Source organism: Zeus faber, assembly GCF_960531495.2.
Source record: "Zeus faber genome assembly, chromosome: 10".
Classification (NCBI taxonomy): Eukaryota; Metazoa; Chordata; class Actinopteri; order Zeiformes; family Zeidae; genus Zeus; species Zeus faber.
This window is the reverse complement of record NC_137199.1, coordinates 24501060-24519238: the sequence shown is the minus strand read 5'-3', so window position 1 is coordinate 24519238 and position 18179 is coordinate 24501060. Positions and strand designations below refer to the sequence as shown.

The 18179-nt window shown below is 45.1% G+C and overlaps 1 protein-coding gene across 3 annotated transcripts in view; it reads right to left on the bottom strand.

The window, feature by feature from the left end:
• Positions 1–18179, bottom strand: part of fgf13a (fibroblast growth factor 13a) — a 119753-nt gene that overhangs the window by 22885 nt on the left and 78689 nt on the right. For 2 of the 3 annotated variants that reach the window (XM_080008318.1, XM_080008319.1), the window contains 2 exons: positions 7170–7280; positions 229–332 (listed from right to left, as the gene is read on the bottom strand). In XM_080008318.1, coding sequence (XP_079864444.1) covers positions 229–332; positions 7170–7280 — 215 coding nt within the window. Of the gene's footprint in view, positions 1–228; positions 333–7169; positions 7281–9775; positions 9972–18179 lie in introns of those variants that run through there. The other variant, XM_080008320.1, reaches the window with a different exon arrangement.

The window sequence follows — 18179 nt, the reverse complement described above, 5'->3', positions numbered from 1 at the left end:
CGTTCAGCCCACATACTGTATCTTCTCCGTCCCGGCGCTCCTGTCGCCATAGTAACCCAGTCGTCTGCCAAAGAAGCAGCGTTTGGGCTGGATACAGCTGGAGCGGAAGGTCAACCGCAGGTAGGGAGGAAGAGGGTGGTTGGCGGAGGTCCCGACCACCACCACCCCACCACCACCACCACCCGCCCATCCCAAACACAGACACGCACACGCACAGAATGGACTTACTGATGTGTACAGGTAGCCCTCGCTGTTCATGGCCAGATAGAGTTTGGTCTGCACGCCCTGGATGGCAACCACTCGCAGCCCCACTGGAATGAGGTTGAACATGGCTGTGGAGAGAGAAAGGAACGATTATTTGCGGGCGAAACGGAAATAAAAATGAATCCGCTCGGGAAAAGTCAAACCAAAGTGACGCGATTTTGGTCAAGGCAGAGCGAGACAGAGTTAGTCTTTGAGTATAGAGACTATTTATCAGTAAAAAAAAAAAAACAACAACAAAAAAAAAAACCTCTGCTCTGTCTCACGATCTCAGACGACTCGAGCTGGAGTTGTTGTTTGGCGCCTGGCGACGTAAACAGAGACGCCCCGAATGTCAAATCCACCCACACCCTCATCCCATTGTCACCGCACAAGATAAAACAGACTGTCTCTGTCGAGAGTGAGAGAGAGGGAGAGAGAGAGAGAGAGCGAGACCGAGTGACGGAGCGAGAGAAACAGAGAAACAGACAGACGGAGAGACAGCGAGAGAGACATCTGAGTTTTGGAAAGGAGCATTAAAAACGTTGTGAGCCGACACTTTCCTAATATGTAGCTCCACTCACTTTCAAGCGGTTACGTAACTTTAAAAGTCTCCTCCATCGCTGCCAGGATGGAGGAGTCAGTCTTAGTTGGCCAAAGGGATAGAATTCTACTGTAGAATTCAGATTCTTAATACAGAAATGGGCACGGGCTCAGCGATTAACACGCGCTGCATGAAGTACCTGTCTCCATTAAGCCGGACGTGATGCGTCACGAGGCCACGTGCTCGCAATACCTTCCTAATAATACCTTCCTAAAATCCTAAAATCCGTATGTTATGTATGATATGCTGCAGCGGAACTTTTCCCCATAGGCAAACAACCGGCAAACTAAAAAAATAAATAAATAAGACTTCTATTTATCATGATTATGTCTTAAAACACTGTAAAAACATCAATACGGTCAATCAATCACGCAATCAATACAAACATTGTTTTGATTTTGCAGATGAATGATTTCCCCATCGACAGATCTAAATATGTGTATAATAAATGTAGACATACTGTATTTCCTATTTCCTATAGGAAATAGCCTATTTGAGGCTTAAAGGAAATAGGACAACATCAAATAAGTCTATAATAAAATACTTTCTTTTTTTACAATACGCAAAGAACACTGCGTTTTTAAAATGACACGACAATAGATGTTTAAACCTTTATTTATTTTTATTTTTAAGGTTAGACAGATTTTTTTTTTTGGTGAGTATCAAGCTAAAATGACCCTTATTACAAAGAGGAATTCACCGTTTTGAGATTCAAACACCATCCCTACCCAGTGTCCCAACCTCAGACGCCATGTCCTGTCGATCTGGCTGATTTATCCGTTAATGGTTTTCATAAAAATCGAACACGCAGACACGACTCGTACATTTTGTCCCATTAAAGCGGCATGTTAGTGTTTAGGGTCTGAGCCGGTGCATCATTCATCACATCATCCGGTGGCAGCGATGGATTTAACCACAAGCTCTCATGTTCACACACGCACGCACGCACAGGCGCAGGCACAGGTACACGCACACACACACACACACACACACACACACACACACACACACAGTTGGACTGATTGCAATCTCATTAACCATATTTTTGGACATAACATACTTAGAACTCAAGTAACTAATGCTCCACTCTTTACCATTGGTAAACGTTCTCGATACGTTGCATGGTATTTAGGTCCCCCCCCCCTATAACCACGAATATAAAATCAGTTATAAAACACTTTAAAATGCAACCGTGGAAAAAAGTGCACTTAACTTGATTGCTGATGCAGCACGCTGATGCACAGAACAAACACGAATGCCTGCGCGTGGCCAGATGCCGCGCGCAGGCACACGCACACACGGGCACTCACACACACACACACAAATCCTTGCACTGAAACAAACAACTATCTGCCAAGGAGGTAATCAAGGTGAGCCGGGGGGGGGGGGGGGGGTGGACCGGCAGAAGTGCGGAACGGCTACGCCGGAGATTTTGCCGTCTCGTGCCTCGCGCTCCACTCGTCCCGCTCGTTTCCCTCCCTCTCAGCGGGCGGGCGTTCGGACAGGCGCGTGACAAAGGCGGCTGGACGGCTCCCGCGTGCCGCGCTTACGACGACAGCGGAGAGGGGACGCACATTCCGTTTGCCTCGCTGGGCGGCTGCGGCCGGCATGTCCTCAGTTGCGGCGCAACAGCGCGTCAGTCTCCCGACAGAAGCCCAGCAGACCTGAACTGATCTCCCTCCCAGGGGCCCCCCGGGGGCCTCGTGCACAGATGTTGGTTTCTACCGGCTCGGGACAGGGCCGACTGTTCACAACGCTCAACACTGCATTAGAGACACTGTTAAGCACCAAACTGTCGTTGCCACGCAGATGTTTATTTACTGACAGGCTGTTATTTACTACTGCCTGGCGACGGTCTAAGACCCAGGGGTGGAAGGTAAAAATAGTAGAAGTACTTTGTTACTGTACTTAACTAAATCTTTCCAAGTATCTGTACTAACTTAGGTACATTTTGTTTGCAGAGCATTTTGACCTTTGTACTCGGCGACATAAACTACACTACATCTAATCATCATTATAGACTGTTATAGATCAGAGACTACTAGATACTATACTAGCTGGTACTAGTCATGGACAAGTAAAACAGAAAACAGAGAAGAAACAGTCTTTTAATCGTCACACGACACTCCACAACACATGCTTGCACACACACACACATGCACATGCTTGATGGTGGCCGGTGAAATGGCTCCTCTGCTTTTGACCCATCCTGGCTTGTCCTTCCTCCGGGGGCACAGCCAGGAGCAGTGGGCAGCATACGTGGATGCGCCCGGGGACCAGGTGATAAGTGTCCATCGCTGGTCAGACGATGATGGGTGCATGTTTTTGGTGGGGGTCCTTACTGACGTGAGGTGGAGGAAACCCCATGTGAACACGGGGAGAACATGCAAACTCCACACAGAAAGGCTCCTGTTTTTGGAAGATAACCCGCCGGAGCACGGTGCCAACAGCGCCCCAGGCGGGAATCGAACCCAGGACCTTCATGCTGTGAGGCAGCAGTGCAATGCACTGCGCCACCGTGCCACCAAGTACTTTTACTTTCAATACTTTAAGTAAATTTAAGAGCAAGTACTTATATACTTTTACTTAAGAAGAATCATCAATATGGTATTTTCACTTTTACCAGAGTAATTTGGGGTCTGGGTAATTTGTACTTTAATTGAAATAAGTCTGAGTACTTCTTCTACCACCGCGAGTACCACACTGGATAAGGATCCTCAGACTATTGTGACAGAGGTACACTTGACTCAAAATTCAAAAAACGATAGAGAAATAGAGACAGCATCAGATGTCATAATGATTTATTTGATATAAAAATAAAAATATCCACCTGCCCCTGCATGTGCTGGATATTTCCTCCCCAATCTCACGTAAACCACTTGAGGCACAACTTCAATCTCTCTCTATCTCTCTCTCTCTCTCTCTCTCTCTCTCTCTCTCTCTCTCTCTCTTCCTCCCTCTCTCTCTCTCTGCGGGTGTATACGGACTAGCCCCGCGACCCGGCGAGCACGTCCGCAGCTGCAGTGCACTTCATTTCAGAAGGATTACCTGTCACGCGCTGATGGGGATTTTCAAGAAGGGCAACTCAATTACTTCCTGTCTGTGAGAGACACCTGAGAGGACGAGGACGGGGGCGCCAACCCCGCACAGACCCCCTTGCCACCGGGGGGAGAAGTCGTGGCAGGGGGGTGGCAGGGTGGAGGTGGGGCGTTGGGCGGTGGGTGGTGGTGGGTGGGGTTGGGGGAATAGCTTTAATGATTGCTACATGCCTGTCTCTCTGTGTTCCAGTGCTGGTAACCAAGGAGTCCTGCCTGATTCAATCTGAAGGTGGATCACTACTTAGAATCATAGAATTTAAAATCTTTATTCGGTTTGTTTTTCATTGTTTTTAAGGAGTAATGGAATCATGAAACATATTTTATTACAATAGAAATTGTTTACACCATACGTACTATAATCGAATGAAATGAAACTAGAAGTGTAATTAAAATTGTGACTTTTTTTCGGTTGTAAAGATGTTGTCATTGGGGTTTTCTCTTAACAAAATGGCACCTACTAGCTTTACTGTGTACTGTATAGGAAATTACTTTTTTAGCTTTGCCCCGAAAAAAGTTGAAAGAATGAGAAAACACTAAAACTTCTCACTCATCAGAAAACAAGACTTTTAAAAAAAAATTTACAGTGAATAAAGTTTTAATGAAAAATGAGTCAAACCATTATTCATCAGTTAAATCTCAATTGAATTAAATAATGTTTAGTGTTGTTGAATATCCATAACAATGTTGGAAAAACAGTTTGTATGGAGATTTAAAGAAAGCAGCCACATTTCTGTATTTCACTGAATACATTGCTGTTATGAGTAGAATTGTATTCTATATGTTTTCTGTATGACTGGCTCGCGGCCTTGCTAAACTAATGTTCTTTTTTCAGGAGAACGGTATTTTCAGTCCCCTGCTTTTGGTCATGATATGAAATGTATTTCTCACTGGTCAACAGTGCCCAGGGATATGGAAAAAATGGAAAAATATAAATGGATTTCAGATTTTGAACGCTTGCCCTTCACTGTTCCATCTCAAGACCTTCTTTGTGACCATAGTCAAAGTGCAACTGTGTGTGTGTGTGTGTGTGTGTGTGTGTGTGTGTGTGTGTGTGTGTGTGTGTGTGTGTGTGTGTGTGTGTGTGTGTGTGTGTGTGTGTGTGTGTGTGTGTGTGCGTGCGTGTGTGCGTGCGTGCGTGTCTATAAGAGCATAGATCAGCATAGGTCTTCTCCTACCATCACAAGACACCAATAGCTGGAAGAGGACTATGCTGCTGTCGCCATGGAGACGAACGCACCCAGCACCTAACAACACTATTTTTGGAGCGGTGCAAAGAGCTCCACTATTTCTCCCTCTTCTTCCTGCATCACACTTTAACTCTCTCTTCAAATCGCACACTTTCTTTTTTTGTGGGAAAGCAGGTCAGTCTTTAAGCAACGTCTTCAGGACACTCGTGCAGACGAACAAGGGCGTGGTCAGTCTGCGAGGTACCTCCCGTTGTGTGTGTGTGTGTGTGTGTGCGCGCGCGTGTGTGTGTGTGTGTGTGTGTGTGTGTGTGTGTGTATGTGTGTGTGTGAGTGAGTGCATGCGTGCATCACTGCGTCTGAGGGTGTGTGGAGAGTATATAAAGAATTCATGGGTTCAAGCAAGAAAAATGTTGCAAAAAGAAAATCGGGGTCTGGGGGACAATGTTTGGGATTAAATGTATATTAAAAATGGCAAGCACAGTAAACAAAATAAAAAACAAGAATCATTTTGTCTGTGTGTAAGCGTCTGCGTCAGTGAGCGCGTTTCGTTTTGTCGGTTAAATTGCCATGTAACATTTGTTTTGATTGTCTTGAACTCTCACTGACATTAAATGACTGTTTTTCATTGACATTAACCCACAATGTTCCAGAGATTCAATAAAATTCAACTTGCACGTGGACAGATTTACCTTTAGCTCTATTTATCTTCCTTAGCTGCGACGTGTCGTCCAAAAGACTCCAGTGAGCGCCGCCTTATGAAAAATACCATTTCCGCTCGTGGTTTAGGGAAGAAAAAAGCGTCTAAATCTCACAACAAAGTTTCAAAAGTGAGCAGCGGAACCAAGTGGGCAGCGGAACCAAGTGTTCAGCGGCTCCTCTCCGGTCAGAGTCCTCGGAGGGACGGCGTGTGCACAATATAAGGTGGAGTTTTATGCATTTTAAGCACTGTTTCACCATAATGACCGGCCACCCAGCGGACTTCTCCAGACAAAACCACACCAGACCGCTACGCAGACAGTACATGAGCTTCATTTGATAACTGGAAGGGGGGAGAAACAGCTTATGAGGTTTGAAAATCGTGCTTATTGAAATTGCAATTGAGTTATGCAATTAATCATTAAATTCCCAAGCTAAGCCCGCCCAGCCATGAATTAATCTCCCGGCGGATCGGCATCGATCACAGAAATTATCATTTACCCTCCTCCACAGCAGAAAAACCTGACGGAAAACCTGCGATTAGGCCGTCCTTTCTTTTATTTATCGTCCCATCATTTCAGTGTCCTCTCTCTAGTCCAAAGTCCAACGTAGTATAATTAAGTATGTGTGCTTTATCATCGCTTTATCTCCAACTGGTACAGAAACAAATACATGCCCTGAGTTTTAATCAAACATCTTATCCACTGAGATAGTAACTGAATTACTAACCAGAACTAAAACAATACTTTCTTAATCAAAGCTGTTATTAAATTCCATATTCTACTTGATATTTTTTCCATGTTTAGCACAGGGTGTGCAGAAAGGCAGTAACCACATGAAGGCTGGTTAAAGGCTCTAACAGCGTGTTACGCTCACGTGCACTGTCTGCCTAATTAACAGCCGCAGTCCAGTTCTCCTGCATCGTTTTTTGTTTTTTTTGTTTTTTTGAGACTCTGCTTTTACTCTCGCATTGATCTAATTTTTAATCCGTCTACTGGAAAACAAAGAGCTGGTGGGTGTAAGGTAATTATCTGGAAGTATCAATATACCAGAGAGTAAGTCTCTTATCAAAGGAGCAGTTTTAAAGGGGATTAAAAAAAAAAAGCCAATCAGCCGACAGCAGTGTTCAGGCTGCTGGAGATTATCTGAACGCTGTTACTGTTGCTCCGTGGGCATTTTTTATTTTTTTACACCGCGTGATTATATCTCATATTTAATGGTGTGTTGATGCCAGTTGGCAGCCAAGTGATCTGAGCAGTCCCCTCTGGGGCCAAAAAGGTCCGAGGATCGGTGACCGCACACTGCGTGAGACACCGGCCGAAACTGGGGAGGGTTTAAACTCACTGAAGCCATTGTCCTCCTCCTTCGTCCCGTCGATGGTTCCATCCGCTTGCAGCTGCAGGTGGAAGCCCTGTCGACTGTACAGCTTCGTCACGATCCCCTTCAGCTGGGGCTCTGCGGACGCAACGGGGGGATGGGGAAAAAAAGGGGTGAGATAAGCCGCCTCACAAAAACAAAAACAAACACACATTTCACATCTGGAAGGACAGACACTGAAAGAGACAGAAGAATAAGCAAGTGGCTTCTTAAAAATAAAAATAATAATAGTCATGTGCCATATAATGAACATTTAAAACAACAGACGTGGACAAAAGATCAGTCGGTGAACCCATCGAAATCCCTAATTATTTCACGGGGGGGCTGCGGCTTGTCGTATACGCTCCACTGAGATGCAAGACATTTCTTCATCTTTGGTTTTGACGTGTGTTGTTTTCTCGCAATGTGGCAGATAGCGCGTCAAAGCAAACGGCGTGCAGCTACTCAGCAACATGAAAAGAAAGAAAAGCCGGGGTTTAAAAATAATTACTACCCTACAGTACGATTCATAGCACAGACTTAGGATAAAAAAATAAATAAAAATAAAAAAACGACACAAAAAGGTGTGTGGCAGCACAAAGGAGCCCAAGATTTCCTTGTGAAGAGGCTCCAGTAGATCAGTCACTGATCTGAACTCATCACATCGCAGTCGAAACGCTTTCACGGTCGTACAAAATTGTGTACAAGTGCACTTGGCCGGTGATGACACAGAAGGGTCAGGTTTCGGAGTCCAGCGACGCGTGCTGACAGAGCGGCGAAATCGGCGTCGGAAAAAAAAATACAACTAAAACGGGGCCACCCCCGCCTCTCGGGTGAGAAACTGGAGCCTCGAAAGCGGTTTAAGGTACCCGGGTGTCATTTGCCGCAACTAAGTGCTGTCTGTATTCCCTGGTCACACCCAGCGGCTCGCCACACCTTCTCCTCCGTCTTTTAAACTCACACCCAGGTGACTCTGTCGACACAACATCCCACGAGCACATCCTCCCGTTTCTACTTTCAGAACCTGGACTGCCGTGGTTTTCCCTCCGTCAGTGAGTTAAGGGCAACAGAACAACCCATCGTGAGTTTGCCGTTTTTCAGACACGTGGAAATAAATGACAAAAATGACACAAAAATGTATATTGTTATTGATATTATGATTATAATTACTATTATTACACTCCACAACACACACTGACCACTCCCAACCATGTCTCCAGTCAGAGATTTAAGTGGGGCATCGCACGTGTTATGTAAGCTCCACAGTGACAATCCAATTCCTTGGTCCTTGATGCAAACTCCCCGGGGTACGGGGGGCGGGGGGGGTGGGGGGGTGGGGTGCGGAACCAGAATCCCATCCAAATTTCACACGGACACAGTGTACAACGAGGGCTGAGTGATAACTCAATTCAATTCAGTGGTCTCATATTGTCAGGAAAACAAGATAACGTTACGATGTGGCGCACGTTCCCGAAGCGTGCATTCATGGCTGTGAAAGACGGAGAGAGAGAGAGAGAGAGAGAGAGAGAGAGAGAGAGAGAGAGAGAGAGAGAGAGAGAGATAGCGAGAGAGAAAGAGAAGGAAAGAAAGCCCCTATACACTGAGCTACGTGAAAGTCTGGGAAAGTAGCTGGAAGGAAGTGCCAGCTCATCCAGGAGAAGGTGCGAGCCGTGGTCGTCGTTAACCTGCGGCAAGGCGTCGCCTGACTCTGCGACCGCCGCCGCAAAACGGGGCGGGGCTGACCCGGGAGCGGAGACAGATGTGGTCACTTGTGATCTGGCTCCGGTCCCGGGCGGTGGGCGTGGGGACGGCTCTGTGACAGCCGTGGTGATGCCAGCGCCTCCGAGAGCTCCGTCCACCCCCTGCCTCGACTCAGCTCTCAGGGGACGGAGCACCTGAAAGTTACGGGTTCATCTAGAGTTGAGCCCCCAGGTCTTCGCTGGATGCTTTGAAACAGCAAAAAAAATAATAATAATGAATTAAAATAAAACCGGATAAAACTGATGAATTCCCTGAACTGAACTGACTCGCTGCGTGAGAGAACCCCAGGCTCCTCTTTCTTTGAGGTTCATCTACAATGCCTTGAAAGAGGAGTGCAGTAGAGGTGCTACAGCGGGAGATGGAGGCTGGCAAAGCAACAAAGATGGCCGTGGAATTCATATAAAATATTTTGTTTAACTTGCTGATGTTAATTTGTTGATTTGATGGTTCACAACATTTATTTGGGTTTCAAATGTATTGTCCACTGATCAATTGTCACACACAAAAAAACAACAACACTGCAGCTCAGGCTGAAGACTTTTAAATGCCCAATTGCACCTGATTGGATTGGTCAAAAAGTACATTAGGAAATGATGTCAGCTGTCAACGCCATGGGTCACAACATTGTTGGTCGAACTTCTGCTCGGAATACCAACAAGCTTTGGCAAAGCAAATAACCCTTGAAAATATTTGAAGGATATGGAGAACTGCTGTGAGAACCCTCTTCTCATTTGAAGACTTTTTTTTTTTTTTTTTTTTTTCATCTTTCACCTACTATAGATCAAATAAATCTTTAACTGCGATCATCGTGACAGTGGCCTATAATAGCAGACCTGGTCGCCTCCGTCTCCTCTTCTTGGAGCCAAAGAGTTTGACCCGGGAGAAGACGTTCAGCCGGCTGGGCTTCTCGCAGGTCTTGGTCTTGCTGGGGCTGCTCACGCAGCGGCAAGCGTTGGACTTCTCCCGCTCCCTCGCCTGCCTCTTCTGCCGGATCAGGGAGCTGGCGATCGCCGCGGCCATGGCCAGTTTGACGGCGTTCTGGAAGCAACTTCCAGAGGATTGTCCAGGTGAGAAATAAAAAACCCAAATCAGAGTCCTCCGACTCCGAGGATAGCGCCCCCGCTGCGGTGACAGTCCGTTTGAACCGAATAACTGAAGGGAACAGACATACGCTTCGCTGTGAGGACACCGTGGTTGTTGCTTTTTTTTTAAAAGTCAGACGCGCTCCATCGCTGGTCGCTTCGGGCGTTTTTGTGGAATTACGCGGCGCATCTCTGAGAAAAGACGTTCAGATGTTCAATTAAAAAAAAACAAAAAACCCAAGGTTCTGGTATTCCGCTGTGGCGCTCCGCAAATAGTTTGTCGTCTTCGGCGAGGTGCTCGTCCAGGTGGGTCATTTTCACGGCGACATGTCTGATACCGCGGACTTCTTAACCAAACTGACGCGCACATGGAGCGTCCTGCAGACGCGGTTCAATACGCAGCCACCTGTTTGCCGAAGCGCAGCGTGGATTCACTGCCCTTTTCCTCATCCTGGTTTTTAATCCTCCCCCCTCTCTGGCTGCTGCAGCCCAATTAAAAAAAAACAAAAAACAAAAAAAACCAAGCAGGTTTTGTCAAGGCTGAGGGTCTGAGAGCGAACCGCTGAGGATGCAGGAGTTAGAGAGTGTTGGTAGTAAGAGGAGCCTCATTTTAGGGGCAGGATCCGAGCACAGATTCAGCGGTGTACTCCCTCAACAGCATCCCTCAGCATCCCACAGCATCCCACAGTATCCCACAGCATCATCACACAGTACACCACAGCATCCATCAGAATCCCTCAGCAGCATCCTTCAGCAGCATCCCTCGGCATCCCACATCATCCCACAGCATCCCTTAGAAACCCACAGCAACCCTCAGCATCCCACAGCATCCCGAACATCCTCCCACATCATTCCTCAGCATCCCTCAGCAGCATCCCTCAGCATCCTATATCATCCCACAGCATCCCTTACAATCCCACAGCATCCCTCAGCATCATCCCACGTCACTCCTCAGCATCCCTCAGCAGCATCCCTCCGCATTACTTAGCAGCATCCCTCAGCATCCTACAGCATCCCTCAGCATCCCGCAGCATCCCTCAGCATCCCTCAGCATCCCGCAGTATCCCTCAGCATCCCGCAGCATCCCTCAGCATCCCTCAGCATCCCTCAGCATCCTACAGCATCCCTCAGCATCCCTCAGCATCCTACAGCATCCCTCAGCATCCCTCAGCATCCCTCAGCATCCCTCAACATCCCTCAGCATCCTACAGCATCCCTCAGCATTCCTCAGCATTCCTCAGCATCCCTCAGCATCCCTCAGCATCCCTAAGCATCCCACAGCATCCCACAGCGTCCTCCAGCATCCCTCAGTAGCATCCCTCATTCAATATTTCAATATAGAGTAAGGACTTATTTGGTTATTACAAAATCTTTTTATTTATTTTTTTGTCTTTTGACACAGATGTTTAAAGGGTATATCATATTAGATAAGTGAAGATAGAGAGGGGGAGGGAGAGCGATAGGGAGAGTGCGGGAGATGAGTAGAGTGAGGGGTGGGCAGACAGACAGCACTGACCCCTTCTTTACCTATTTGGTCAATTTGAGCTGACATGTTAACAGGCAGGAATCAAATTAAGAGACACGATGAGAAATAACATAAAGTAAATGTAGTTATTCTGTGTTCATGTTTGTAGTAAAGACATATAAACTGTATATTATTATTATTATTATTATTATTATTATTATTATTATTATTATTATTATTATTATTATTATTACTATTATTATTACAGTATGCAAATGGTTATTCAATTTGAACACAGCCTAACCCTTCTGCATCATTATTGTGTTTAAATGAAGTAGCCTTCCCAATGTTAGGTGCATTGTTTGTACTGGTTGAGGTCTACACGATTGCATACTAGAGAAACTACCGATTTACATGAATCTGGAAAACAAATTAGAGGTGCAGGGTAATAATAAATATATTAAAAAAATAAGTAGGTTCATTAAGATACTGAGGATGCATTTAATGTAAAAAAGAACTTAACCCAGATAAAGCCATCATCATAGCTATTGACATGACACAAATTAAAGTAGACATACAGAAACTGCAAGGGGCACTGACATGGATGATGGATAGCCCCTCTACTATTATCCCTCTGGTTCTCCACAGTCCTGCCTGCAGCTCGGTTAAATCTTCCCTTCTGGTGCCATCTGCAGTCCCCACTACAAACTGCGGCAGGAATCTGATTTCCATCTGATTTATATTCCGAAAATATCTATGTGCTTCAACCATTAAAGGATGGTCGATCTACCATGGATAACAGACCTACAAGATAAGTGAGGTAAATATCTTTAATAAATCACTTTCACTATATCAATTAGACCATACACCATGTCAAAAGAAAGTAAAATGCCAGATAATTACAATCAGTATGCAATCTGAGACAGAGCAGCCTAAAATAACCATCCTGCAGACAGCGCTGCTTCAGCACCATGGACAGCTCCCATGCGGTGAACGCATTCATGCCGAAACAAAAGCGTCTCCTCTTATTTTGACAGAAAAAGAATAGTCTACATTAAATACACATAAAACAATTCTAATGACATGCTTACTAAATTAATCTGGAATTGCTCATTTGACGGTTTAAAGGTAAAATACAAAACAAAAAAGCTAAACATAAATTCCGTAAGTTGTCGGTCACCTACCTGATACAGATTTTCTCAAGGGAAAAGTCATGATTCTCTATTCTCAGCTGAATACAGTAGTCCTGTCGTGCTGAAGTGAGTGGAAGCGAAGTCGAGATAGAAGAAAGTTCAAACCATTGTCAAAGAAACTGTGTGAGACACAGTGAGGAGGAAGCTTCGAGGCGGGGCCATCAACAGGAAGATCGTTACAGGACATTAGCGACAAGCCATTATGACTTCTGAAATGCTCATTAAACATTCATTCAGAGGTCCTGTTGATCGGCTGCACTGGGCTGGCCAGACTGAGCAAAAGTGATGCAAAACGCAGGCTGATATCGTACTTCCTTCTTGGGACAGAGAAGACTTTGCGCTCATATTACAAAAATGATGTAAAATGATCCGATAATGCGTTGGTTAAACCGGTTATGCAGGCCTTTCCACTTTCCACTGAAAAAATATTGACGTCCAATTGAGATGGCAATGTGCATTAGGCTCATCCTTTTAACAAGAATGTTTTCTGTTCTCTGAACTTGTAGGATGTGTTCTTTTATAAAACACACAGACAATCTTTTTCTCATAAAGTTAGGACAAGGGATGCTTTGTTGGAGTCAGGGTAAGTGCACACTGCAGAAAATACTTCTTTACAAAAGACCTTGATCAAGTCAGTGTAGAGGGTATTTTCCTACAGTGTGGGTTTTAATTATTATATTATTTACAACATGTAAATGAGATCCATCTCATCGGTCAATATGACATGTAAATGTTTAGTGAACTTTGGCTCCCCCTTCGGCTATGGTCAGTGATTGTGCACAACTGGGACCACTAGATGGCGCAAACGGACTAGCTATGAAACGTAGCAGGGCGTTCAGTGCCAACATTTACGTCCTAATACAACAAAATGTGCAAATAAAATATCTACATAATTACAAAACCCAAACACATATTTTGTTGTCACAGTTCGTTTACCAAAAAGCTGAAAAAAATATACACAGTATACTGTATATACAGTAGGCCTATATGCGATATACACAAATTTCTTTGTGTGTTGAAGGTCAGAAACATAATAAAGGATATTATATCCTTATGCGATCAATATCCCAGCATATTGATTGTGTGGGGGGGTTGCCTTGAATTGTGGGTTAGCTAACATTGTGCATACTGTACCCATTTCCCCCTCTACAATAGCGTGACTGCCTCGCACTTCGTATGGTCTATCGACTAGGCTTCATAATGGGATAAAGTGCTCTGTTCCATGAGAAGCATTCAAACCTTCAACCCCCAACATGCTCCAATACAATTCACACAGTGCCTCTTTAATGGCTTTCAAGAGGGCTGATTTTTGCTTTATGGAATCAACTATTTGAAGAACCACTTACTGCACTTATCCCAAAGTGTTCATTATTATAGAACCAAGCAATTAAGAATTAATCCTATTTAAGAGCCTGGTGATTATATAGGGAAACCAACCAGATACTTACATAATGAGAAAGCGCGGTACTCCCTCCACACAGTATAATGTCAATTATCACCATTGTTATATTCTTTTTTTTTTTTTTATTGTATAGTTGTGACTTTCGTATCGATGTTTGTTATTCTTACAACCATTGATATCGGTGATAAGTGCGATAACACAGATGGACAGAGGTCTGCACTGTAACAACAGGCAGGACCAGTCTGTGTCCCTCCCCCCACCTCCAATAAGTCCAGTCCATCCGTCACCTGGACCTGACAGGACACGACAGGAGATTTAACAGCATCATGGCTGGGTGGGCGAGCGAGAGAGAGAGAGACAGAGAGACAGAGAGAGAGAGAGAGAGAGAGAGAGAGAGAGAGAGAGGGCTATAGAGCCTTGGCTGTTCTGTATCGGTCATTTGAAAACAAAGCTACAAAGAAAACTTGTTTACACATACAGTACAGAGGTATACTGTGGATCATGAGGAGGTACCAATGACAAACAAAACAAAAGATAAAATTATATCCAAATGATGGATAAAAGAGATGTTAAAGGGAAAGTGAGACAATAAAAAATGCGAGAGAGAGAGAGAGAGAGAGAGAGAGAGAGAGAGAGAGAAGCATATGCAAGAGGTCGGTGAAACAGTGGTAGAGGGAGATTTTGCACATGTAAGAGATGATAATTTCAGGTTATCATCACATTTTAGTGGTGTCATGTGCTGAACAAATAAATGAAATCAACATATTCTGTGACACAAATCTTTTTTTTTTTAACAATAATGTTGATAATAAAATATCACTGAATTGACCGGAGGTCTGAGATAGTTTTGGCCTGATATCCTTCTTTATATTGATACGACTTTGCTTAAACAATAGTTGAATGGGCATAACTGCAGCGGGAGGGTATAACATCCTAATATATTAGCAGAGGTTACGATATAAATATTGGTAAAGTGTGAAGTGCCCTGTGAACATTGTGATGATAAATCCTCACACATCAGCCAGTGCACCGACTGTTTACTTTGGATGCTTGTATAGCGATGTGCCCCGATCCGTTCATTACTGTAGTGCCCCAGAATACCAGTCTACTGTGGCCTGCCCGGGGCACCTTCACTGCACTGCTCTCTCTCTCTCTCTCTCTCTCTCTCCCTCTCTCTCCCTTCGCACACAAAACATAACAAATACATAGTGTGTGTGTGATACATAACAATAATTCTGTCAGGACGATAATAACGTGACGGCATGATGTTGATCACACAATTATGTTGTTGTTTAACACACATAACATGCCTTATTGACATGGCAAGTGCACTTCTATTTCTGACATATACAAGTCACACAGACACACCTTTATGCTCCTGAACCAGTTCCCCTCTCAAACAGTGACCACGGCTGAACCAGCAGCACCATTCTGTGCCGAGACCTCTCTGCCCCTTCCAACGCCGCGGGTTCTGACCGTTCCTACTGCTGTTGGCACCTTTCGTCACTAGGGGGCGCCACTTCAGAGGAAAAGGGGGATATGTGTGTGTGTGTGTGTGTGTGTGCGTGCCTGCGTGAGTGTGTGCTGCCAAGGTTGAACACCATGCCGACCTTTGTATCGTGAGGTATAACCAAACAATCAGCGTCCTCCTCTTAATAATAACCTGCAGCGATCGAGATCGCATCCCGCGCTTTAATGAATTTCTAAATTTAGACGGAATAAGGCTTCTCTGAGCTGCAGACACTGACTGAACGGGAAAGTTGACCTTGTTCACGGTTTTTAATAGAGGGCAAAGCTGAAAAAAAAAAAAAAAGCAGTGTGCAACAGATTATATGTGAGATGTTTGAAGCCCGTGCAATTCGTAGGCCAATTAATAAAACATTATAACGCATCACCTCTGGTTTGAGGGTAGAGTAAAATGGTCGGACAAAAGAACAGCAATATGCATCCGGTCAAACCACGTAGCATGTACACAGTTCTCTGTACACGCCCGGGCCTTTGTGTGCGCCCTGGTACAGTAAATCCACTAAAACAGTAGCCTGCAGCACGCTGGGCCACCTGCGCCGTGGTGATAGCACGGGTTGCTATGCGACAGCACATACGTAAGAGAGTGTGTGTGCATGTGTTTGTATGAGAGACTGCATGCTGGCGATGGGGGTGGGGTGCGATGGACCCCTGGCAGTGCAGGGACGGGGGGGGGGGGGGTAGATTGCAGTCACGCTGGACTACTGTGGCTTTTGAAGCGACGGTGTGCTTCACCCCGGCCTCCCTGAGCCCAAAGGACTGTGCTCAGCAGATGAAAGGAAAAAAAAAAAAAAAAAAAAAGCCGGAGACCCTCGAGCGAGATGTGTCGCCATCGCTCCCCGCCGGTGAACCTGTCAGGACCGACGTCCGCTTGGTGCAAGCAGACAGGACGCTCTCACGGCTCCGGCGCCGGGAACCGGCTGCGTGTTTCCGGGAGGCATTTTCCGCCCTCGAAAGGAACAAACCCAACGTGTTTTCAGATGTCTTTGTGATTTGAATCCGGTGCCACCCTGAGCCGTACGGCGGTGTGCTCCTCATTAGACACAGAACAAAATGCTATTCTGTCTCAGTTAAAAAATAAAAAATAAAAGACTGCAAACAACTGAAGCGGATAGAGGGGCTGGAAATTTCCATCCCAGCCCCTCATCTTTGAAAAAAAAACGCACATTTCTACACTCTTCAAAGTTGCCGTCTGCTGATCAACACCCCGGCAGCCTCTCTATCTGCGAGAGAAAAAATAATCACAGATGCTTTCGTCGCCCAGGAAGCAGAAATAGAAGCCCAACGCCTCAGTAGAAGCCAATTAAGGCAATGAAACATTACACTGAACCTAACTCCGGATATTCAGCATTTGCTACCTGCAGCTTCAAAGAGCTGCTGCTTCCTAAAAAGAGTCATATCATCGTACAGACATCTGATGTGAAAGCTTGTAAATAAAATGCTGACTTCAAGTTACACTTTAATACTTTGAGTTATTTTAAGATGGAATTAAACTTCTCTTTTTTTTTTTTTTTTCCAACGAAATCTAGCTCACAAAGTAGTTCATTCGTTTTGTTTTCAAGTGAAATAAACGTTCGATAATGACATCAAACAAATGCTGGATTTCAACGCAGCAACGGATATAAACATCCCAGGCCAAGATAATAGTTTTCCACGCTGTCTTTTCTGAGATTTATCAATAATCCATCATTGTTTTGCCAGGAAGCCGGAAGTCTCATTGTGGAAGTGTTTTATTTGTGTGCTTGTCCTGTATATGTTTTGTGTGTTTGCGCACGGGGGTGTGCCTGCGTGTGTGTGTGTGCGTGCATGCGTGCGTGCGCGTGTGTGTGTGTGTGTGTGTGTGTGTGTGTGTGTGTGTGTGTGTGGCTCAGTGCGTATGCGTGCGTTACCCCCCCGGCTGTAATAACACGGAGAAATCTCAATCAGAGGCACCAAACTGTGTGTGAAATGGCCGGGGCTCGGAGAGCATCCTGATCTGAATGACTAATGCCGCGCCGGCGATGCGTTCTCATTAGTATGACGCACACAAACGCTCACAAAAAGAACTATAGGGCCACAGAAACTCCCAATTACCTCCTCTTTTCCCTTGTTCCGTATTTCACTGCAGTCGCTCAAGAGCGAGACGGGCACTTCACTTAAACTCTGACCTTGAAGACCCAGGAGCTCAATTGTATTGATTAAAAAAAATAATAACAATCTGATGAACAAAGTCCGGCTCAGGTTCAAAGAAGAACATTTGTATTTAAGACACAAAACATTTAAATGATTGTTGCACAGGTAGGCGGTTTTAATGAAGTCACTGATGGAATTTAAACCGAAACCTTTGAGTGCGTTTGTCCTGCTTATGTACGGTACACGCGAGTTGAATAACACTGACAAATTCACTGTTAAGATCTGCTTTTCCCCAGCGGGATTGTGGGTAACCACAACAGACCATAACCACAATCAAAGTGCTAAAAGCGATGCTAAAAGAAGGAGGAGAGAGTGTCAAAATGCTGTGAGTGACAGCTGTGCCGGGGTCACGGGAAGCGTGAAGAACACATTGAAAATCCCCCTGCACTTTAAAAAGGG